This window comes from Cladophialophora immunda (genome assembly GCF_000835495.1).
Source record: "Cladophialophora immunda strain CBS 83496 unplaced genomic scaffold supercont1.1, whole genome shotgun sequence".
Classification (NCBI taxonomy): Eukaryota; Fungi; Ascomycota; class Eurotiomycetes; order Chaetothyriales; family Herpotrichiellaceae; genus Cladophialophora; species Cladophialophora immunda.
This window is the reverse complement of record NW_015622541.1, coordinates 7000970-7024457: the sequence shown is the minus strand read 5'-3', so window position 1 is coordinate 7024457 and position 23488 is coordinate 7000970. Positions and strand designations below refer to the sequence as shown.

The 23488-nt window shown below is 53.0% G+C and overlaps 6 protein-coding genes across 7 annotated transcripts; 3 read left to right on the top strand and 3 right to left on the bottom strand.

The window, feature by feature from the left end:
* Window positions 1-4954: 4954 nt before the first annotated feature.
* On the top strand, window positions 4955-7290 carry PV07_02050 (uncharacterized protein). The gene is made up of 4 exons (XM_016388638.1): window positions 4955-5854; window positions 5947-6225; window positions 6295-7086; window positions 7221-7290. The coding sequence occupies exons 1-3, from the start codon at window positions 5006-5008 to the stop codon at window positions 6979-6981; spliced, it is 1815 nt and encodes a 604-aa protein (XP_016255566.1). The 5' UTR covers window positions 4955-5005; the 3' UTR covers window positions 6982-7086; window positions 7221-7290.
* PV07_02049 (uncharacterized protein) lies at window positions 7109-8531 on the bottom strand (the record flags this gene model as incomplete). The annotated part of the gene is made up of 3 exons (XM_016388637.1): window positions 7109-7542; window positions 7595-7898; window positions 7956-8531. The coding sequence occupies 3 exons, from the start codon at window positions 8529-8531 to the stop codon at window positions 7109-7111; spliced, it is 1314 nt and encodes a 437-aa protein (XP_016255565.1).
* Window positions 8532-10981: 2450 nt separating this feature from the next.
* PV07_02048 (uncharacterized protein) lies at window positions 10982-12806 on the bottom strand (the record flags this gene model as incomplete). The annotated part of the gene is made up of 5 exons (XM_016388636.1): window positions 12598-12806; window positions 12131-12547; window positions 11953-12035; window positions 11230-11902; window positions 10982-11151 (listed from the first exon to the last, which is right to left on the bottom strand). Exons 1-5 carry the CDS (start codon window positions 12731-12733, stop codon window positions 10982-10984), a joined length of 1479 nt encoding a protein of 492 aa, XP_016255564.1. The 5' UTR covers window positions 12734-12806.
* A 1375-nt stretch (window positions 12807-14181) lies between these two features.
* On the top strand, window positions 14182-17015 carry PV07_02047 (uncharacterized protein; the record flags this gene model as incomplete). The annotated part of the gene is made up of 4 exons (XM_016388635.1): window positions 14182-14184; window positions 14245-15621; window positions 15675-16393; window positions 16451-17015. 4 exons carry the CDS (start codon window positions 14182-14184, stop codon window positions 17013-17015), a joined length of 2664 nt encoding a protein of 887 aa, XP_016255563.1.
* Window positions 17016-17725: 710 nt separating this feature from the next.
* On the top strand, window positions 17726-18778 carry PV07_02046 (uncharacterized protein; the record flags this gene model as incomplete). The annotated part of the gene is made up of 1 exon (XM_016388634.1): window positions 17726-18778. The coding sequence occupies one exon, from the start codon at window positions 17726-17728 to the stop codon at window positions 18776-18778; it is 1053 nt and encodes a 350-aa protein (XP_016255562.1).
* A 211-nt stretch (window positions 18779-18989) lies between these two features.
* Window positions 18990-21461, bottom strand: PV07_02045. 2 transcript variants are annotated; one of them, XM_016388632.1, is made up of 5 exons: window positions 21202-21461; window positions 20853-21127; window positions 20242-20791; window positions 20097-20184; window positions 18990-20032 (listed from the first exon to the last, which is right to left on the bottom strand). In XM_016388632.1, exons 1-5 carry the CDS (start codon window positions 21283-21285, stop codon window positions 19413-19415), a joined length of 1617 nt encoding a protein of 538 aa, XP_016255560.1. In that variant the 5' UTR covers window positions 21286-21461; the 3' UTR covers window positions 18990-19412. The 2 variants fall into 2 exon arrangements, with proteins under 2 accessions (XP_016255560.1, XP_016255561.1); XM_016388633.1 differs by lacking the exons at window positions 20853-21127; window positions 21202-21461 and having other exon boundaries at window positions 20242-20830.
* Between the last annotated feature and the right edge of the window lie 2027 nt (window positions 21462-23488).

Here is a 23488-nt window from a genome sequence, read left to right as displayed (position 1 = left end):
TCCTGGGATTGAACGCAACGAGCGACGAACACACTCCCGCTCGCGCGATTGTGCTCGTCGCTCTCGCTTCTGCCATGATCGGCGCCACCAACTGCATGAGCATACTAATCGTGCAGCTCGGGGCGCGCGATGAGGACATTGGAGTCGCGACTGGCCTGGTCAACTCGACGCGATCCACTGGGGGTGCGATTGGCGTGGCCATCTACTCAAGCTTGCTCGCAAACCGGGTGAGCAGCAGATGGGCAAGAGAAATCGGCAGAGCACTGATCCAGGCTGGTCTGCCTGCTGCTTCCCTGACATCGTTTCTCTGTGAGTTTTATGCTGTGCTATCTGGCTTTCAACCCGCCTTCTAACAATTGACAGCGGCTCTACCACTGGGAAACTTTGAAAATGTCCCAGGTGTCACTCCGGGCATTGTCGCCGCAGCATTAGACGCCCAGAAGAGTGTCTACAGCAACGCATTTAAGTTGGTCTACTGTGTCACTGTGGCCTTCGGAGGTGAGTATAACTACGGGCCCTCCAAGAAGAAATCTAATTCCGGTGCCAGGGCTTGCAATTGTTGGTGCACTGTTTGTTGCGGACGTAGATAAAAGACTCACAAAGTAAGTTCTCCTCTGGCAGGCAAACGATCGTAAAGGAACCATGCTGATCTCCCACACTTCCAGACAGGTCAACGTTCAGCTCGCCCGACCGCACCTGCGAGGGAGTGGAAATGGTGAGGCCAAGATATTACACGAGCCGGAAAACTAGTGGAACAGAGACTGGCATACTATTTCAACATGCTGTACCATTTCACGAATGTTTGAGGTACAAAAGACACGATCGATCCAAGCTGCAGACGTGGTGGTCGGCATGTGCTGAATCGATAACGTTGTCATTAAGATGCGGTGATACTTCCCGTTTATTTTTACCACTGACTGCCAGCCAAGGCTATTTGGCGATACACCAGTGACAATGATCTGCTCACACCTGTTTCAGTAAACTGTTTTCTGGTAGGTCGTGAACGGGATAATTGTAAATCGATATGATATTAGGGGAAACATGTCGAATGTGCAGCTCTACCACTGCCTTTTCTCTTTAACCCCTCCTCCCCTATATCTTGTATGCTATGTATGACACACGACCACCTTGATGCGCGCTTTCCAATCGACTTAAATTTTATGTGTGGATCCAGCGCCCTACAAGAGGTCACAATTTCGACACTGGGGGTTCCTAGAACTGGCCCTTTGCAGATGGTCACGGAAAGTGTCCACATCTCCGAACAGAAGGTGGCGTGGGCGTATAACGAGAGCAGGGGCCCAGAAACGGGACTGAGTAAAAAGCTGTGCCGGAAGTGAGTAGCGGCCTGAGCAGGCTGAACAACTCGCGGTGAGGCCGAGCGAGAGCTGAGCTAGATCGCAAGAATATTCAAGAAAAGCGGCCCGGCCACGGTCCCAAACGCGTGGCTCAACTAGATAGAGAGTCGCCGCCGAGTACTGAAGGAGCTATGAGGAACCAAACAGGCTCAGTGCATCCGCGAGGTCAAGCGAATGATGGCTGAATCTTCCCGCAATCCCTTTGCTTCAGTCGTTCAGGCAGATTCGTCTCATACCTGGAAAGATTGATGGTCAGTAAATATCAGAGTCGAAGAGAGTAACAGAGGCAGAGCAGGGATGGTGTCGTACATGTCCTTCGTCCATTCGCAAGCCAGAGTCCTTGTCATGGCCGGGTCGATGATCTCTTCTATCCCAAAATAATTCGCGGTGCGAACTGGATTCATCAGGTTGAGGTACTCCGCCTCGAGTCGGCTGTAGACCTGTTTGTAGTTGTCTCCAGCTCTTCGAAGCTCAGCTCGGTGGTTGACTGTTGCTCGTTAGTTGATGCAGAATTTAGAGGGACAAGTGGCGTGCCTTCAATGCCACCGTCAAGCGGAAGTGATCCCCAATTTACAGATGGCCTCAAGTCTGTTAGTCAGGCCATGGTTTGTTGCCGTCATGATCCTTACCATGCAACCCGGCAGTTCGGATTCCGGTTGTCCACGAGAATCGCTCCTCCAATACCATAGCACCGCCGAATGATGACGGTATAGATAGGAATGGTAGTGGCGAAGTAGGCCTGGCTGCTGATGAGTAAACGAACGCTGGGACGATGTCAGAGGCGAACCTTGCACAGCTCCATTGCCCATTTCATGCAAGCACTCTTCTCTGCAGCGGTTCCAATTGCAAATCTGTTATGATGTTAGCAGGAACGATTTGAGCTGGTGAAGACCCGGCATATGCAGGAGTCGACTTGCCCTGGGATATCCAAAAGTTGTATCAATGGGAGGCCCATAACATCACAAAGCTTGATATGCTTCATCAGTTTCTGACAGCCAGGCGTATCCATGGCTCCAGCATTGAATTGAGGATCACTGTAGATGTTTTGTTAGCTTGTATCGAAGTAATAAAACTGGTCATCATTTCTTCGACGAAGAGGATGATGCGCTCCGTCGAGAAAGGAAACGTACTCGGCGAAAATGCCCACTGGCCTGCCACCTAAGCGCGCCAAACCCACCACAACTGTTCTGCCCCATAGTCGTCCGATTTCGAAGAAGGACTCCCTGTCAACAAGGTGGTTGATGATCGATCTGACATCGTAGGAACGTTGTCGTCTTCTGGGTATGGCCTCCCGCAGCTCGGGGCACAGCCTGTTTGGCTCGTCCGTCGAAGGCACGACAGGCGGTAACACGCCGCCGTGGTTCGGAACATATTGCAGGAATTGTGCTATTTGATCATAACACCCACGCTCATCTGCCGCCAGGTTATCGATAACTCCATTGCCGCAATGGATATCTGCTCCGCCGAGTTCCTTCGGACTGGGGGAATGTTAGGTATGAATAGTGAACCACAGCAGCCAACAAAACAAACCTCAGATCTTCTTCGAACGTGGCTCCTTCAACCACCTTTGGTCCAGCGTTGAACAGTGACCCAATGTCGTTTGCCATGACCGAGAAGTGGCATCCGGCTGCTCGCGCAGCACCCAGACCGACAGCTGGACCGACCACGGCAGCGCAATTTGGGATACCCAAATCTAATTGTCGCATCTGAGCGTCTGTCAGTGAGGACTGGAGGCTCTGAGCACCGCATCACTCACCACCCAGGGCAACAATTCCAATTGGGGGATATAAGACGCTTTCTGAACTCGGTACGTGGTTATTGAGCCGCCGCCTTTGGCACATCAGCACGCAACGACACCCAACAGACGGAAGTCGCCCACTCACCCGAGGAGCCGTCAACCAATTTGATCATCGGAAGCTTCATATGTACCGCGAGCTTTTCCATGTAAAGCGTCTTCGCCATCAGCGCTCCGTCTGCATGGCCTGCGCGAAGAGTGAAATCGTCCGCGGTCAACAATACCCGCCGACCCCGGATGTTCCCAAAGCCTAACCGATTGTCAGTTGATGCTGCCCAAGAGGACTGCTGCCATACCTTGAACATTATTGCTGGGGACGAAGTCGGCAATGACCTCCTTTTCCGCCTCGACGATGTTTTCTGATGAGGGATTGGCTTTGACCCAGGTAGCCGTGCCGGCAGCACTCCCGACTTCTCGAAAACTGCCCGGATCAAGAAGCATTTCAACCCTCTCCCTGACCCATAGCTTCCCTGCCTCCTTGTGACGGATGTATCCCGTAGTGTTCGTCTTTGGGGTTTGGGCAAGTTTCCGAACTTGGTCCAACTCCGCCAGCACGTCAGACCAATCTGCCGGGCCTTCAGACGCTTTCGTCTTCTTTTGGCGGCGCGGACTGGATTTTCCTGAGACTTGCTGCTGTATTTGGCCGAGTCGGGCACTCGCCTTCGTGTTTTCTTGGTCAGTATCGTCGATTGTCATGATGACCTTCCTCTAGGCGTAATCGAGTGATTAGTATTGCTTTACGCCGGACACACCGCAAGCGCGTCTCGGTTGTGCAGGCAATTTCTAGCCCATTAATTGTCCCTCTGATGAGCAACTTCTTTCATCGAACTAACCGGCACAAGAAGGTGAATGAAATGAATCGTAATGAACATGTTCAACGATGAGGCTGGTGCAGCCTCATACCAATCAAGCTGCCTCGGCAATGGCGTTTTGAGCAGCCTGGAGAGCTCGTCGCAGGGGTTTCACGGAACCCCTCATCCCAATGCACCAAGGCTCCTAGGGACTCACTCGCACCGACTTGCCGAGGACCATTAACACCCGAACTCGAATGGGAAAGCCGAGACGTTTTCTTTTCCTGCATTGCCAATGTTGGGATACACAGCAAAAGGGGCAGTAGATGCTTCAGATCGCGTGAAAGATTGCTTTGACCCATCGATATGGGTACAGAATAACAACGGCAGCCCGATTGTAACGCCCAGGTTTTCTCCAGGCTCCATTCCAACCCACTCCAGCTCAGGGACGTATTTGGTCGGGCTTTGGATGGCCTCCTCACTGGATGTCTGTTCAGAAGCCGACCTTGAATGAGGCCACCAGGCTATTGGCTCTTGCGAGGCAATTTGGAGGGTAGGCGCCGTTCAGTGGTTGGTGGCGGCCCATTCAGTGCCAACCCCCCGTCGTTCAATAGCCGATCCTACAACTACTGCAAAGATTTTCGTTGCAAGAATTGTGGATGACGACGTTGCTCATGGGGGTGATTCCGCGCACTACCCAAAACCAGCCAATCTTGAAGTTCACCGCGATGATCCCATGGAGAAGCAACGGATGAGCTAGAAGCTTGTGAAAGCTTCGTCGCAAATCTTCGCTGATCATGGCCGGTTACCCGCAATAAACGGAGCAGTGGGAGTCCAGCAATCCAACAAAACATTGTTGATGGGTCTGCAAAAGCAATGCAGTTGGCCAGGGGCTGTGGCGATTCTTCCGAGACTTTCGCCGATCGAAACGTCGTTGCTCAACTACGCAATGCTTTCGATATCCTAACCCTGGTAGCGATGATAGAAGGGCGTGCTGGATCCACGAGGGGCCCGCTCAAGTTTGTTGGTGTGAGAAGTATAAAGGTAGAGAGACCGCGGTGTTTATGGAATCCTCACAACAGCAGAATAGAGGTTCTTCATTCTACGATTTCGCGGGTCAGAGCTTCCCTAACTCCTACAAGATGGGCATCGACAAGTCCCAGGACCAAACCCATGTCGAAGATGGGAACGCACCGCAACCCGCACCCATGCGACATCAATCGGTTGCGTCTCGACGTCTGAGCGAAGCCCAGGCAATGAAACTGGCAGAGGATGACACCGCCATTGTCGACGAAGAAATCGCAGAATTCGATGCCGCTCTCGAAGCACAGCCAGTCAAGAGCACCTTTCTCAACCCGCAGATTTCGTTCAATGATCCCCGCCACTTCACCTGGCTCCTCGTGGGATTTGCTTCTATGGGGGGCATGCTCTCTGGTCTTGACCAGAGTGTTATCTCTGGCGCCTTGCTCTATATGCCCGACGATCTACATCTGAGCACGTCTCAGGTCAGTTTGACGAGCTCTGCTGTGCCCCTCGGCGCGATCGGTGGTGCTCTTCTCCTAGGTCCCATTAACGAGCTGGTCGGTCGAAAGATGGCGATCATCATTTCCCTGATCCTCTACACCATCGGCGGCGCTCTGGAAGCCGGGGCTATCAACTTTGGCATGATTGTGGGAGCCAGAGTGATCCTCGGCATGGGTCTCGGTCTTGAAGGAGGTACCGTCCCAGTCTACGTCGCGGAATCTGTGGAGAAGAAATACCGCGGCAACCTGGTCAGCCTGTATCAGTTCATGATCGCCTTTGGAGAAGTCATTGGGTATGTGGTGGCCGCGATTTTCGTCAACGTCCAGTCCGGGTCTTGGAGATATATGCTTGGCTCGTCTTTGGTCTTCAGCACCATCATGCTCGTGGGTGTAAGTACTTCCCGGCGAAATGAGCCGCCGTCGACGAGGCTTGTTTCTAAAGCCCTTCCCGCCATATCTGTTCAGTACTAATGGTAGACTAGATGCTATTTATGCCTGAATCTCCGCGAATGCTTCTGCACAAGGGTAAAACCTTGGAAGCCTTCGCTGTGTGGAAGCGAATTCGAGGACTTTCCAGCGCCGAAGACCGCAAAGAATTCTTCATTATGCACCATGCTCTAGATGCGGAGGTCCACGAGGGTGACACGAAACGCCGGAGATTTGTCTGGCTCGATTTCTTCACCAATCCTCGTGCTCGAAGAGCTATCGTTTACGCAAACATCATGATCGCACTTGGCCAGTTGACTGGAATCAATGCAATCGTAAGTCCCCTCCGACCTGGCTCCACCTTGGATCCCAGTCGCTAACGATGCTAATCCTTTCCCGAATAGATGTATTACATGTCAACCTTGATGTCCCAGATCGGATTCGATAAAAAGCAGTCCGTTTTCATGTCCCTCGTGGGAGGCGGATCTCTCCTCTTGGGCACCATTCCAGGCGTGTTGTACATGGAAAAGTTCGGCCGGCGCTTCTGGGCAAACACTATGCTCCCCTGCTTCTTCATCGGTCTGATCTTTGTCGGTGTTTCCTATCAATTGAATTCGGTCACAGCAACTGAAGGAATGTACCTCACTGGGATCATTCTGTACAACGGCTTCTTCGGGTCATACGCGTGCCTTACTTGGGTCCTACCCAGTGAGGTCTTTCCCACCTACCTGCGATCTTACGGCATGGAGTCCACCGACATCAACCTATTCTTCGGCAGCTGGCTTGTGACCTACTTCTTCTCTGACATGCAGCGGGCGATGACCAAGACAGGTTTGACTCTCGGCTTTTACGGAGGGATTGCAGTGCTCGGCTGGTTCTATCAACTTTTGTTCATGCCTGAGACGAAGAACAAGACCTTGGAGGAGATCGACCTGATTTTCAGCCAGCCTACAGGCCAGCTCGTGAGACAGAATCTCAGAAATGTCACCCAGGGCATGAGTGACATTGCTCATTTCAGGTTTGGGAAGGTCTTCTCACCTGCGGAAGAGAGCCATGGGGTTGAACGGCAAATCGACGAGGTCAAAGCGTAGTTTGTGGCTTAGGCACGACAAAGGACAGACTAGCTGACCCGGCGCAATCCCCTCGGATTTATTCTCGTGTTGATACTCAAATGTCTTCCAGAATTTCCGCAGCAAGTATGTATACCATTCTTCTGCTTCAATCTGTTACCCCTGCAGCGGTGACTTGTACTGCTCCAGCCAAGTCCTTATCCAGCTCCACATGCCCATTCGCGCCCTTCGCGTCACCATTCGCTGAATCCTTGCGATAGTATTGTGTGAAATCATGCTTCAACACATTTACGCCGTTCCGGAACTCCTTTGCAAACTCTTCGTCGGTTTCCGTGCGCTTGCACATTTTCAGGAACTCGTCGTTCTCCAGAGCTTTGTCAGGGTCTTGACCGAACAAGCGCACAATATTGGCACTCGATATGGGGTTCACGACCTCGTTGTATTTCCGTCGACGAATCTCCGAGTATTTGTCTAGGATTGAGTCGTCGGCGAGGCCCTCGTGAATTCCGACGAGACAGTCATACAGGCCACCAATGTCGACGATGCCGCCTGTTAATCCCATACCACCGAAGGGGTTGCACACTGTTTCAGGTCAGCCAAAGAGGGCCTTCTTCTCCGTTGTTCGGTTGCTTACAATGAGCGGCATCCGCGGCCAGACAGAATCGCCCAACCCGCATACTCGGTGCGAGTCTCTGGTGGATTCGGTACGGACTAAAGTTGACTATGCGGTACTCATCCGGCTTCGGATTTCCCGGCAACATCGTTTCGAACTTCCACGGCTGTCTCTCTCGTAGCTGATCGTTGGTGAGGCCCGGCATCTCCCCGTAAGTGACACGGTAAAGGCCATCGTTGCCGATCTTTGCAGCCATGTACCAGTGCTCGGGATGGATGATGAAATTTGAGTCGAGCCAGCCAAACTTTGAGAAGTCGTAGTATGTCTTGCCATCATCATGAGCGACGTGCGGGCTTTTGCGGGGGACCAGATGGGCACTTACATTCGTAGCAACAATCTGTTCGTCCCACGTCTTCCCAGGGAACTCCTTATCCCCGAACAAGGACCGTCGCACCTGACTGTTCGCGCCGTCACATCCGATGACGTACTCGGCCTCGAGCCGCTTCTCGCCCTCTGGCGTCTCGCAAATGACCCAGGCCTTCTGCTCGTCTTGCCCGATCGACACGACTTTGTGGCCCCAGGACACCGTCGCCGAGGGCTGCCGACCAATGTGGTCCATGAGGATCTTCCCCAGCCGATTCAGCGGCAGACACACCATCCGATCTGGGTCTTCCTCTACACCCATCTTCATGCCAGCGAGATACGTGCCGTCCAGCTTCCTCCAGCACACGCCGTCCGGGAGGAAACCTTGGGCACGCAGATCCTCGACAACACCAGCCCGCCGCAGCTCGTACATCGCGGGGGATCCGTAGTGTGTCGCGCGCGGCTGCTCGTCAAGCTTGACAGACATGTCGATGAGATGGACGGGGATTCCCTTCTTCGCGAGCATGAGGCCGAGAAGTAGGCCTGATGGCCCCACCCCGACGATTAGCGCCCATGGTTTCGATGCGGGCGACATGCTCTGAAGGCGTCGGTCGCTATGATCGGTAAGGGAAGGAAAAAAATACGAACGGAACGAACTTGTCAGGTAGAAAACGATAGCAACATTGAGCTCTCAACTGAGGTTCCTGCGATCTCCTTGGCTTAAAGCAGATCGGAGCGACCTTGTGTTGATCGTAGCAGTCTTTCGCCAATGTGGGGTAATACCAGAAATGCAGGACAAAAGGGGGTAATTGTGGGGTAGAAAGGCTTGGGGAAGGGGGAGTACAGCCTTGCGGCATCCTTTCATGGACATCAGCTGATTGTCCATCCTCAAACCCGCCATCTGCTGTATCCTAACACGTGAGACTTGCTTCTGAAAATAATTACCACAAGGACGATGAGTGGCAGGCAATGATCGACTATGCATTTTGAGCTACATGGACCTTGGTGCCTCTGAGATCTGGGTCGATCCGTAAACTTGGAAAGGGCTCGTGGGCGAGCTCCCTGGAAGGAAATTGTTCAGGCTACAGCGACTAGCAACAACGTTTGACAAGGACTGTTAAAGCTGGTCGGTCCCAATAGCACTTCAATCGGTCCGATAACACTGAAATGCAGAAAGCGGTGTCTCAGTTGTAGATGGTTAGGAGAGATATTCTCCCTGCCCTAGTCATTCGTGGGAGAGTGAGCCACGCGCTGCCGAGATCAACGCAATACCTCTCAACCACCCGAATATTCAGGTTACCCACCATTCGTTTTGACAAAGGTACAGATATCAACCACTATTGCATATATTCCAATCCACCGACGGACAATACCAAGCTAGACTAGTGCAAGCATGAATGTTTTCACGCTGTTTGTCGGAACTTCGAAGCCACACAGCGCAAAGTCTATGATTCCTCACTCGGGAGCCACGCCAGTCTTTATATTTTGCGGGCACGGGTCGCTATCCTTTGCGGCTGTGGTCCATGCAGGACTCGACTCGGCTCCACACGAATAGGCCACTCTTTAGGAGCAGGTTGCTCTCGAAATGTGCTCTGGAGGAATGGAGACAGCTTGTCCGGAGCCTTGGAAGACTCGAATCCCTTCTGCATCTGTCAGGCATCTACAAGCTCATATGGCTTACATTCTTCGTCCTCGGCATCCTCATCACCCACACCTTTCAGGAGATCCAGTGAAGCTCAGACCACCTCCCGACACTCCTCCGTAGCTGGTGCACCAGGATGACGACAATACCTTGCTCCTGACGAATACCTCATGGTCCGGAGTGTGGCAACATACCATGCCCCTAGCCTCGATATTCCGCAACCTCTCTCCAGATGTCTTAGAAAAGATCCCGTAACACACTCTACCTGGTCTAGGGCACAGTCATCAGGACTCCGAGGTATAACGTCGTGCCTGGACAGTGCGGGTCGCAACCGGGATGGTCGGAGTATGCTGAGCTGGATCAGGTGTGGAGGACGATGGTATCGAATTGGCAAAGAGTCGTCGCTTGCGTGCGTGAACTGTGCCTTGCAGTCCCCGCTTGTCTTCGGCCCTCGCTTCTGTTCTGGCGGCATCGTCCATGTTTCTTGCGGGGCGTTCGCGAGGACCCATCGAAGCTTTACCGGACCCACGGGGCCCTCCGACCAGACTGACGCCCGGACGACCCATCAACGACGTGCGCACCGGATTCAACTGTCTGCTGAAGGCGACAATAATGCCAGCAGATCCTCCGGGTTGGTGAACCTAGACGCCGCAGCGGAGTTGGTCGTGGTACTCTCCATCCCCATGGCGGTGGCGAAAACCTCCTGCAGCCGTGCCGCCTCCGAGGGTGGGCCGGAGCGGAAACAGCGGAGGGAGAAACGGGTCGAGGCTCTACGAGAGAGGGGCGCTCCAGTTTGGTCAGTGAATTTTCCTTCCTTGAGTCTGCAGCCTCGATGGTTCTCGTTCGACGGGTCACGGGTATGTGTGTGAGGCAGGAACTTCTAATTTATTAACTGTCACGTTTAGGTCGACGAGAACATCCGACCTGCCGTCGAGCGTCCTGCTTCTGCTCCGTGGGAAAGATTACAGAGTGGTCGGTGAGGATGAACGAAGGTTCCTTTTCTGCTCTTCCCAGGATCTGGATAGTCACGGGCTTTGCCGTTCACACGAGCGGGGAAAAAGCTCTTGGACGCGACTCTGTGAGAATTATGTATTCTACCGTGGGTGGTGCTGGCGCCGTACACTTCTTTCAGCTATTCAACCTCTTTCAACCGTGCAATGTGAGATCCTGGATAACATTCTATCTTTCTCTTCAGAAAAGTGGAATTACTTTCACGGCGTACATCTGTTCTTTCTCTATACGAAAGAACCTTCTTCGGCTGCAGTGGGGTTCCCTACTCTTGTAAAGAGGGCACTCCTGCCTATCTTTGCAAGACACTACCGTTCATATCCAGTGGAGAATTGATATATCTACTAATTAAACTATAGTCTTGCTGATCCCGCCTAATGTTCCATGTGAGAGCTTTAGAGACGATATTGTCTTCTCGGGCCTTCGCGTCTGCGTGCATAAGGATGGAGTGATCCGCGGGGGACAAGAGGATCCAACTCGGCAGTATTTATTAGTGCTGGGTCGGCTTCGTCGAGAGATTTGAGGCCTGCTAAGCGCATGGCTGTCTCGACCTCATCTTTGAGAACTGGACCGTGAACAACTTGGTCAGCGAGACACCAGCGAAGGAATCAGGAAGCAACCAAAAATGAGAGAGATAACCTACTGTTGACAACATGCACCACGCCTTCTTTGCCGTAGTTGATGGCATACATGAAAGGTCTGCCTAGGCCGACACCGGTTGCGCCAAGACAAAGTGCTTTGAGAATGTCGGATCCTCTTCTGAATCCTCCATCAATGAACACCTCCATATGATCAAATACCTCTGCACACTCCCTGTGGAGCTCCAAGAGCACGAGAATGGAGGCTGGAGCACCGTCCAGAGCCCGACCTCCGTGATTGCTCACCACGATGCCCTGGCATCCCATGTGCATTGCGATCCTGGCGTCAGCTGCTGACTGAACGCCCTTCAGGACAATGGGCAGGTTTGTCTGTCGTCGCAACCAGGCAAGGTCGTCCCAGCAGAACGCGGGGTCAATGAAAGATCCCACACTTCTCGCGAGGCCCGAACCCTTATGATCGCTCCCAGCCGCAGCACCTCCAATACCGCCGGAATACAGTGTGTCGAGTCTTATTCGTTCGTCTGCTTCTCTCTTCGAGACGACAGGGAGGTCGACGGTGACAAACAGGGCTTTGATCTGTGGCCGGCTATTGATGACTCTAAGGAGCTCCTCGGTCTTGGACCTGTCTTTATTGATGTATAACTGGAAGAAGAATGGATGGTCCTTTCCCGCGGCATCGAGAATCTCAAGCAATGGGAATGATGCGGTTGTCGATATCTGAACTAGGTTAACACGGCAAGAAAGACTATCAGCTCAGATGAACCAACCGTCTGTATGATGCCGCTGGCTGCTGCGCCCTTGCTCAGCGCCAGCTCGCCCTCTGGTCCAGCCGTTTTGCCTACCCCGGCCGCTGGTTTGCCGTTAGCATTGAATATCACCGTTAGGAAGATGGATACCAGTAGAAGCACTGAGATAAGCCTCCATACACAATTTCAGGGGACTTACGTGCAATCCAAATTGGAAGTGATACTTGGCAACCCATCATCGTCCCTTTCGTAGACACCGTCGAAACGTTCCTCAGTATCCGCGGCCTGAACCAGAGCTTTCTGAAGAGGTCGTGATTAGCGTCTCGAGTTATGTTGTCGTTCGATGCGCCCGAGATGAAGGTCCAGCTCTTCTCCGAGAGAGTTTTCTTTGCTGCATCTTCGAAGTCGTATAAGTTGATGAAAGTGTCGAGTGAGGGCTTGTCTCCTTTCTTTTGGTTTGCTCGCAAGTCTTGACCCGGCGGCACATCTGGGAGCTTTGTTCCTGGGTCCAGATCCCCGATCTGCTCCTGGGGCGAAAGGTTGGTCTTTATCAGATTTGGTTCATGGACCTCCAAATAAGCCTCGGTGGCATCTCTACCGGCATATGCGTATATGACTATCATGGCTCGTCAGTTCCAGGGTGTTCCTCAATACAAGGATACTAACTCTCCGCCCCGCCTGGATGTTCTGGCGCGAATCTGGTCATGTCGTACACTTTTCCCTCCACGGCAATCCAGCAGTCATCGCGCTTGGTATGTGATTGTACGGCAGCGGCCGAGACGAGTTTCGTTGAACTTGCCATACTTTCTTCAAGGGAGCAGTCTCAGAAGCGCCTTTTCGATGGAACAACTCACATATCTCAAGAATGAAGGTTGACCGCCGGCGACAGTCGACGCAGGAAATCCGATGCTGTATCACAAAAGTCTTCTCCAATTCGGCGCATGAATCTTTCCCCGCATCCTTTGATATCCTCGGATCTCACTCCGTCAACGGAGGCAGCCAGTGCCCTTCTGCACCAGGGTAATCCGAACCCAAACGGGGACCATAGGATTGGCTGGCTTCCAAGGGCTGAAAGGCTGTGGTAAGCTCCCCAATGGAGGTTTGATATGGGTAAAACACCACGCTATTCTCAATACCTTGTGAGTGTCAAATGGAGCTACTACTATCTGCTTCCAGGAAAGAATATCTTGCTGATCCATATAACTTACCGGATGACATAGTTCTAGTCGGGGACACATATAGAAGTGGCTTCAATGCTTCTTCCTCGTCGAGGCTGGCCAGCTTGGGACCATGACTAGATAAGTTCAAAGCATGCCTTTGGATAGGTGGCTTGGTTAGCTTGACATTGAGGGATTCTCGGAACAGACTGGTAATAATTCTAGCAAGGGGACATCCAGAAACGCAGTCTGATTATGTGAGACGCGAGGGATGAGTATTAAAAGGCTGAAGAACCAGAGTACCTAGCCCAAAGGTCTCCCAACTGCCCGCATTGTAGTGTGGCTGACGAATTGCTTACTGGGAGCAGGGCCGATAGCATGCGCAAGGACATTGATGGCCTTGACAGCAGAGCGCCTTCCTAGCGCTGAGCGTCGAACGCCGAGTCTCAAGTCCAGGATTTGAGTCCGCGAGATACTTGGGCAAGGCCAGCGACAAAATGGACATGATCGACAAACTGCAGCGACGAGAGCAGGATGGCTCGCCAGGCTTAAGTTTCAGAGGCAAGGCGGCTTGAGGCTAGTGCCTAAGCCTCACCAGCCCAAGCCTAGCGAATGCCCCGTTGCCCCCTTTATCCCCCCTACTGCCCCAGGTAGGTTTGTTCCCCGGCGCCAGTAGCTACCTAACGATGACAGGCCCTGGGCCCGGGTGTATGGTTCCCAGGCGCACCTTTCCCCAGATTCTGGGGGTTCTTTTTGTCTGCTGGGATGATTTTCTGCGTCAAACACCCCCCATCCATCATCATCATCATCATCCTCCGCTCGCCTTTAGACGTCTCCCTTTCCCACTACATCGCCCTCGTCCAACTTCTGGCCCATCGACATTCAATCTCTTCGACAGTCGCACTGCAGCAGCGACATTGTTCCTGCCACCAAAATATCGAACCTCTCCATCTTCCCTCTGCATGAGACTGCAAGGAAAATGGCCATTCCCTGTGGGGGAATCCCGCCTCTCTCGGAGTAACGGCAGTCGATGACCGTTGATGCTCGACAGGGCTTACGAAATATCTACCCTTGACTCAATTCACCGGATACAATGGTTCGATATGCCTGAACACCTCAGAGATATCTAGCACCCGCTGACTGAGACTCCCAATAGTCCGCTCCAAAGACCCCACGAACCCTCCGCTGCCCCAACTGTGACCTCGTTGTCGCTCGCCCCAGTCACCTCGCTCGTCATGTGCAATCGCATCTCCATCCTTCCCAACGAGAGCATTACTCCTGCGACCAGTGCGGTCGCCAATTTTCGCGCAATGATGTCTTGCTTCGACATCTTCGCACTGCCCACCAAGCAACCATATCCCGAAAGAGATCTGCGCAAAAGTCATGTTTCCGGTGTGTCAAGAAAAAGTTGAAGTGCGACCGTTCACACCCATGTCTGCCTTGCACAAAGTCGGGTTCGTTTTGCAAATATCCGACGGACGACGAAAAGGAGGAGAGCAGGATCGCAGAAGGCAAGGTAGAGTCGCCAACTCCAATGTCTGCCCAGCTCCAAGAGCAACAACCATGCCAGAACGCCGCTTTCCAAAGTACACAGGACTACCAGCACGAAACAGAAACCCATCTAGGAGTCATGAATGGTGGTCCGGGTCTGGTTCCCAATGCAGTTCAGAGACCAGGCGCTGATCGGGCTTTCAATGGTAACGCGACTTTCTTCCAGCCAACCCCAGAAGACAATCCGATAGAAATGATCTCTCCAGATCTCGTATCCTTCCCGAACACCAGCCCCAATGGCGGCGCCGAGTTCAACCACTCTATGATGGGATTCGAGGGATTCTTGCCAGGCGATTTCAATTTCATGTCTTACGACACGGCCCCGAGAATTGTCGGTGGAGTGGACTGGCTCAATCTAGACCTGGACTCCCCGAGTAATGGTGATCTTCAAGCTCACTACCAGAATGGTGCTGTTATGCAACCAATGTATTTCCAACCGTCAATTCCAATCGACCCGCAAGACGCGCTGCAGAACAGAAATCATCAAGCTATATCCGCCCAATTAATGCCAATCCGGAACCAAGAATCCAAAGGCATTCCCACAAAATCCTCCGAGTCACGAGCCGCTACTCATCAATGGCCCTTCGACCACACGCGGAATCCGGAATCTCAGCGATACAGGCTTCCCCCTCTGCGAGATATTTTGCAAGGCACTGTCGCGTCAAGTGAATCAAACAACGGAAGCACTATCAAAAGCTTGATCCAGTTGCTCTCTTCGCCATACTTGCCAGAGAAAGATCTCTCCCACGACCCAAACATGAAGTCGGCCATGGAGCTGCTGAAGAACTCCCTGGATTTGTACTTTGACGAGTTCCACAATATCTTGCCTCTGGTTCATGTCGCTACCTTCCAAATGACCAAGGTCCCTACTGTCACCTTGGCGGCCATGGCTTGTATTGGGGCGATGTACTCAGACGATCAGCATGGAACAGAACAGTCTTGGTCTTTGAGTGAAATGTGTGGCCAGATGATTGCGTGGCTGGTAAGTTTCGACCCGGAAACGAAGCAGACAAGTTTCCTGATTTCTCGAAACAGGGTGTAGGAGATAGTACTCGTTTTTACAACTCACCATATCTTATAGCTTGCTGTCTTCACCAGATATATTCTCTCGGCTCTGGAAACATGAGGCTTTACGCCAACGCAGATTGTTCGAGGGGCATATTGATGGGTTGCCTCCGTGGGATGGGCTTGTTAAAGTCCCGTATCAGCACCGAGGTCGAGTGGGAAGACTTCAAAAGTCCACTACCTAACGAGAATGCGGCAACCGAGTGGCTGAGATGGAAAGATCAGGAGCAAGAGAAGCGCATTGCTTGGTCTTCTTTTGAGTATGACTGCACTTTGTGCACGCTGACCTCGCGTCGAGGTGCTGCTGACTTGCAGGAACTTCCGTCCTTTTTGCCCTGCACCGAGCCCTTATGGGATGCAAGGTCGCCCCAAGCTTGGGCTGCACTTTATTCTCGACTGACTCCGACCGCTCGTGGAGCATCGACCGCCAAAGTGCTGCGTAATCTCCTCGCTGGAAAGGGTCTCCCTGAAGACCTGCCTGCATGGGGCAAGAGGCTGTGTGCTCAGAGTATCGGCCGACTTCTTTGGGATATCAAGCAGCTGGATATCATGGCGACGACCGAGTATCTGAAGCTTCCTTCTCTAGCTGCGGCCCAGAGACAGACCAAAAGCACCCTACTCCAAGGACTCAATGCGCTTTGCGAATCCATGTATGCTCTGACTTCTACAGCCGATCTCATCCACTACAAGTAAGTCTTGCTTATCCTTCAAACCATTCCAAGCTTGGGTTGACCAAATCGCTGCAGTCTTACCGCGCTCATCTGTCATTACTCCCACTTGTATAGCGCCGACGAGGCTATGGACCTTATTGTCCATATCTTCCGCTCTTCTGCTTCGCAGTCCAAACAACTAGATCACAGCCTTGTGTCGGCCACGCGACGCCTACGTTCAATCCTCGTGAAAAATCCCACAAAGGCTCGCAACCTGGCCTGGCATGCTGCTCAGATCATTGCCGTGGCAAACGAATATCTGGTCTCTGCGCCCTGTGAGATCATGCGAACTTTTATGGGCTACATTTTCATCCTTGCCTTTGCCAAATTCGGGCCACAACCCTCCTCAGACCCCGGTTACGCCACATGTCCTGTCCGACTCGATTTGCCGAATCGGATTGACGGTCAAAGGACCGCAATTGCAACCTGGATCGAGAACGGAGGACCCGCAAGTATTGGCGCTGTCGAAAACATCTACAGCAGTGGCAGTCTCGAAGCAATAAGCCACGAAGCTCAAACCATGCTCCGGAAAATGCGGTTCTGGAAGCTCTCCAACAAGTTCAGTCGGATACTTGAGAGCTTTGACTTTGATTCCGATTAGACAATCCAGCTGGACTGCAAAAAAGCAAACTTGACCATGACTTGATACCCACAGTTGAGCACCTGATCTAGTCACAAGGTGAACTACCCGACCTGCGTGTGGAGGATTGGGCATTTTCGACTTTGAATCCGCCCCCTCCGCCAACCATTGAGGATGTGGTACGCATTCGGCGCGGATCTGGGGGCGGCGGGGTCATCACGAATTTGCCACTGACGGCCTTCAACGACCTAAATGCAACAAGGAGTTGTTGTTCACTTACTCAACGGCAGAGACTTGAGGGAGCCTGGGTCTCGTGGACCGCCCACCACAAACAATGGTCACAACGTTGTTGTGGGACGTCCGAGCTCCGAACACAAACCGAACGGTGGAGATGATGCGAAGTTTATCACTCTGAAAAGGCGGGCTCTCGACAGACGATGGGACATTGCCACCACAGCGGTTGGACGTTGTGATTCGACCGAGAGGATTCGGAGAAATTCACCATCGAACTTTGTCCCCAACTTTTTGCACTTCGATGGAGATCCACGCTCTCAGCGAACACACGAGTTCCAATTTACCCGGTTGAATCTCGAACACCCCGCGTTCACGGCGATACGGTCTGCACATCAGACTGCACAATTGACAGCAATTAGGACTTCATTCTATCCTAGCAGCCTAGATCAAACTAGACGCGTGGAGTCGGCCCTTGTTGGTCTCACTTCCATCTCACTATGGGCTCACTTCAAAATGACGTCCACGAGAAAGACCCTCAAATACACCCTCTCCATTTGACACCGTTCGATGCGCTGCCCGACAAGAAGCGGGTATGGCCGAGCGAGCCCAATACGAGAGAAGAGGGCCTGGGCCGTCTCGTCCTTCTCACGCCAGACGTCGTCGCCTCTGCAGCCGCGACAAGCATTCGAAGCGGACGTCGTGTGAATCTCGGCTGGGAGTTGAACAAGCTGGAAATCGCCAATTTTGGCCGGTTGCCTTGCAAGCACGAGATTGTCGACCTCCTCGACGGTGCTGCTTTTGACGACATCTACACATTCAACCCGCAACAGAGCAGCCAGTGGGACGGGCTCAGGCATTTCTCTCAACCCGACCCGACTGGGAGTGATCCGAGTAGAAGGGTATTCTACGGCGGTGTGACGAATAAGGAGATCAGGGATCCCAAGAACCACCGGATAGGATTGCAGTATTGGGCGAAAGAAGGCATTTGCGGGCGAGGAGTGCTATTGGACTACGTCTCTTATGCAGAAAAGAGAGGCATTGCCTATTCGACATTCAGCGACCATTCAGTCCCCCTCAGCGTACTGCTCGAGATTGCTCAAGAGGAGAACTTGACGTTCAAACGTGGCGACATCCTCTTCGTGCGCATGGGGGTGACTAAGGAATGGGATACGCGCATGACACCCGACGACAAGAACGCGTACGCAACGACTAAGACTCCTCAACATGCTGGGGTCGAAGGAACCGAGGAAATGCTACGCTGGCTGTGGGATACAGGCTTCTCTGCGGTGGCGAGTGATGCGATATCATTTGAAGTCTATCCTGCTAAGAAGACTTATCCCCGTGGTGAAGGAGAGGCCGAGGTAGAGGGAGTTTTCATGCATGAATACTTACTGGCGGGCTGGGGCATGCCGATCGGTGAGCTCTTTGATCTTGAGGCACTGAGCGAGATGTGCGTGAAGGAGCAGCGCTGGGAGTTTTTTGTCGCAAGCGCGCCGTTCAACATGCCTGGAGGCGTTAGCAGTCCACCAAATTGCATAGCGATCTTTTGAGCAGGCCTGCAGAGACGTTCAATGACCAAGAGATGGTATTACGAGCTGCTTATGACCATGGAGATAGTTCTCAGGTGACAGGTCTCGAGAATGGTGCTCTGTCCAAGCAGAAGAATCCGTCCACCTGTTGGCATGTGCGAAACAATGTCAACCTGAAAGACCAAAGAAACTACGTTACACTAGCATGTATTCCTTTTTAGAAGGTATGTACGGACAATCATGATAAGATTCCAGTCCTCTCCTCTCTGATGCCCACCCAGTATTTGTATATTGGATTGGGAAACCTGCTATGCAACCTCACATTGGACACCAAATATCCCGAAATGCAAAAGCCCTCGAAACTTGCGTCGGGTGTTATGTATGTATGTACGGGGGGAACGATAGAACTAGGTATTTAGAACCAGAAAAGTCGCAGTTGGAGGCGGGAAAAGCCCAATTAAACAGTTTTTTCGTCGTCGATCGCGTCGTCAGTCAATTCTTTTTGGTTTTGTCCTCCTCCTTCCTTGTCTTCATCTCTCCTCTTTTTTCCCTTTCTTTTTCCAGGTCGGTCATGTATACGCCGACCTGCTATTGTCAGGACGTGAATGTGAATACATGCGTGTACAGGCGTAAGTACATCGCAGGGAAACCCCTTTCAGACTTTCTCCGTGGCTTCCTCCTGGATCTCCGTGGCCGGGGAGCCCGAGTCGGCGCCGGCGGACGAGTGGACGATGTCCTTGGACTTGAGGAACTCGTCGAGCTCGCGGCGCTGCTCGTCGCTGATGTCGTTGACGTGGACGGCGACGTCGTCGCCAAACTGCTTGGAGATCTCCTCGAGCGACAGGCGCGCGGTCTCGGGCCAGAAGAAGTAGATCATGGGCAGGTAGACGATGCACCAGCACACGATCACCAGGTAGTACTTCCAGCCCACGGTGACGAAGCCGATCGGCGCCGTCTGCAGCAGGATGATGGTCGCCGCGAACTGCCCGAACAGCGAGAAGCCCATCCCGATCGGCCGGATCTCGGTCGGAAAGATCTCGCTCACGTACAGGTACATGGTCGTGTCGCAGAACGTGCCCTGGAACGTGAGGTACAGGAATACGATGAAGACGCCGCCCGCGTTGCCGCCCTTGTCCGTCGTGCCGGCGTACGTCGCGAGCAGCGCGCAGAGGATCGACGTCGTCACCAGGCAGCCCGCCGTGCCGAACATGTACATGAAGCGCCGGGAATTGACCTTATCGTGGAGCCACGCGCCTGTTGGGTTGTAGATGACACCTGGAACCGAGGAAATATGTGAGCGGGGATAGCTCTCAAGGTAAGGTAAGGGGGCAGTACTTACCGGCTGTGGTGAGCCAGACGGCGGAGAGAAGGAGGGGCATCGATCCTGTCTGCCCGAGGTTCGTGTATAGAATCACCATATAGTTGTTCTAGGAACGTGTCAGCTTTTTGGATCCAACAAGGAAGTGACGAAGAAATCCACGTACAATGACCAAGGGACCAGCAAACTCGGCTCCCCATTGCGTCAAGAAGCCAATGATCATTCTCTTGCGATAGCTCTTCTTCTTGATGCAAGCCATCCAGGGGCCATATCCAACAGCCTTCAGTTTGGCGGAGTCAAGCGCGATCTGCTCTTTGGTCTGGTACAGTTCCTCCTTCGCCACTAGATCGTCTGGGTCTTCTGGCGATCGGCGCAGTGCCCGGATAACGGTCCAGGCCTCTTCGGTCCTGCCCTTTTGGAGGAGCCATCTCGGCGATTTGGGGATCCAGATCGATGTGATCGCCAACACCAACGGCGGAAGAGTCTGAACACAGAGGGGAAACCTCCATGCAAAGGACGGGTTCTTGTCCGTTGCGAAATAACATGCATACCCGAGCCATCCCGAGAGCATGTATCCAAACACCAAGAAGATGGCATGATGGCCAACCAACCACCCACGGTTTTCAGGCGGCGCCAACTCAGACAGATACATCGGACAGGCCGTGACGAGAATCCCGATCCCTAGGCCCGAGATGACTCGGCCCACGTGGAACATGCTGACGAAGATATCAGGAGTGTTCTGAGACAGAAACAAGGACACACGGAGTGACAACTTACGCCAGCGCCGCTGCACCTCCCTGGAAAGCGCCTCCGATGATGGCCAAGAGTGCACCCAGTTGAATACTTCGTTTGCGGCCAATGGCAGTAGCTGACCAAGCAATGAAAAGAGATCCGACTGCTCCGCCTGCGCTGTATAGACCGTTCGCCGTCGCAATCGCATCGGTGGTCTTTCCGCCATAGCCTGGTTCGCCTTGCATAGGCAGGTCGAAGAACTGATACCATCCTGGTTGCCCGATGGTGCTCCCAATGATGGCCGAGCAGTAGCCATAGGTCTGCCACAGTCAGTCTTCTTCTGCCAACACCATTACATAAAAGTCGATGGTAAACCCTATGAACCGTCACTCACCATAGAACCGAAAGCGACGGCCACCGTTACGAGTCTGTTGTACGGACTCGAGTGAGACGAGGTATGTCTCTTTGCAGCCCCCATGATGGTCGACACGGCTGGGGGGTAAAGAGCAGCCAAGCAGGTATCACTCGAACAAAGACAAACAGTCTTGGGAAAAAAGACAGGGTAGGGGAAGAAGAGATGACAACCCGAGTGATCGGTTCAGAGGAGGAGACGGGGATAATGTTGGTTTGCGATGCCAGCAGCCATGTTGCCGGAGACTGAATAAATCTGGAGAAAGCCTTCTTCTCGAGTCCCTGCAGAGCCCTTTGTTTCCTGCGGGGTTCTGGGGCTGGGGAGCGACTTAGGCCTCGGGGAGTGATGCTAGCCTTCCCGGCCTGAATAATCTCTCCATCTGCCATCATTGAGGTTGGGGGATGAGAAACGGCCAAAAGGCTGCGGGACTCGAAACCCGCTACTCCAGGCCAATTGAGAATCTGCGCAAGGTTGCCACACCGGTCCTTTACCTCGGACCAAAAGACGGCAGTGGTGTACGAGTAGGACAAGAGAACGTTCTTGACGAATCCTGACGCCAGCTGGCAAGTTGGCTGCTTCTGCAGAACAGGGCTCGGACAGGGACCACAACAATCTCCGGCGACGCCTGAAAGCCAGAAAAAGCCCGGCGTCTGTCCTAGGTTTGTCGTTTGTCGAGGCTTGCGGGCCTTGTCTCGCCCAAGCGCCTGGGCAGAGGAAATCTTGGAACCAGGCGAGCGGAGCGTGCCCTGCAGCTCGCCTTTTCCAGACTGAACTTGCCCCCGATCTGGCCCAAAGTCGATGATAAGAAGGAAGGCCAATGCCAACACATTTGCATATTCTTCTGCTGATCTTCACGTCCCAAGGTCACCATCCACCAAGGATGCTGGGGGGGCATGCACGTTGGGACACCGCCTCGCTCGTATTGGCCTGAACAACCAGCGCCCGGGCCGTCATTGGCGCCTGTTGAAATCCATCGGCGTGCGACGGAGAGCTGATATCAACGGACAAGCAGCGCCAGTCAGGAAATAGTCCCCGTAGGAAACCCACCGACGCATCAGCAACCAGCGGAACGGCGCGATGCCTGGAGGTTCCGTCTAGGCGCCTAGTGGCAAGCCTCAAGACCTACCGAATGCTTCTGGCACGACAGGCGAGGTTGGGTGCAAGTTAGCGTGTAGCAGGATGATTGTTCTTACCCTTGGCAGCAACAACAGCCGGGGATGGCCCAGGGTGCTCCGTACATTGCCCAATTTCTGAGTCATTGGGAGATGAAAGATAAGTGCATTTCCGGGCCACTAGTGGTGGAAGGTCATCAGGTTTCTCCTTCTCGAAGGTGAGAATTGTGGAAATGATGGTCTTGAGATGCGGGTGATGATCGAGCGTGAGGCTGGGAAATGTTGATGCTCGCAACATCCTTGTTCCGCTAAAAGCAGCAACAAGGTCCAATGCGTTTTCATCATCGCAGCAACACATCTCAGCCTGATTCTCCCACCACTACAGAGCACACAGGAGACTGCTAACCTGAAGCCGCGGAAATACAAGAGACGTTACAGATATAGTTGGGACGGCCACGACAGGCAGGGGCAGTGCAGCCACCTCCTCTCGACGATAACTCTTGCGGCTTCTCCTGCGGCGTGCCATGTGCTGACTGGTGCTCACATTGATGGACGTGTCTGCGATGCGGATCGTTTCGGCGCATAGCAGTCTGTTGGCAGCCATCCGTCATCCGAGTATGCTAAAAGAACGGCATAAAAGAGATTGCCACTGCACACTCTTACATCCGCAGCGGTCTCTTCGACTACCATGGTCCACGCGTAACCTGGAGAAGTCAAATCTCCCTCCACAACCTATTGCGATGTTGGGGCCATGGCTAGATCTGCTTCCATTTCCCAGCTTGCTCTCTCGTTGATAGGTCTCCTCTGGCTGTGAGACTCCTTTCTGCACTTCGCTTTTCACCCGCCCACATCTTTCAGGATGTTGCACCTACCAAGGGGCGAGCTTTTATTGGATATTCTACTGGGCTCCCTCATAGCACGGAGACGGAGGTCTAACCTTTACTCTATTTCCTCTAGGGAATCTGAATTGACCCAATCTTGTTAGTTCTTTACCTTGTTTAGCTCTTCGTCGACGTCCTTCAAAACTTTGATTAATCTGTCGGCCGACTTTTGGTCAGCACACGTCGGTCCACGGTCTTGCAGCACGAGCAAGCGAGGAAGAGTGGTAGTCTCATACCTTTCCAGTCCCATACTCAGTTCCTCTCTCGGCGTCGCAA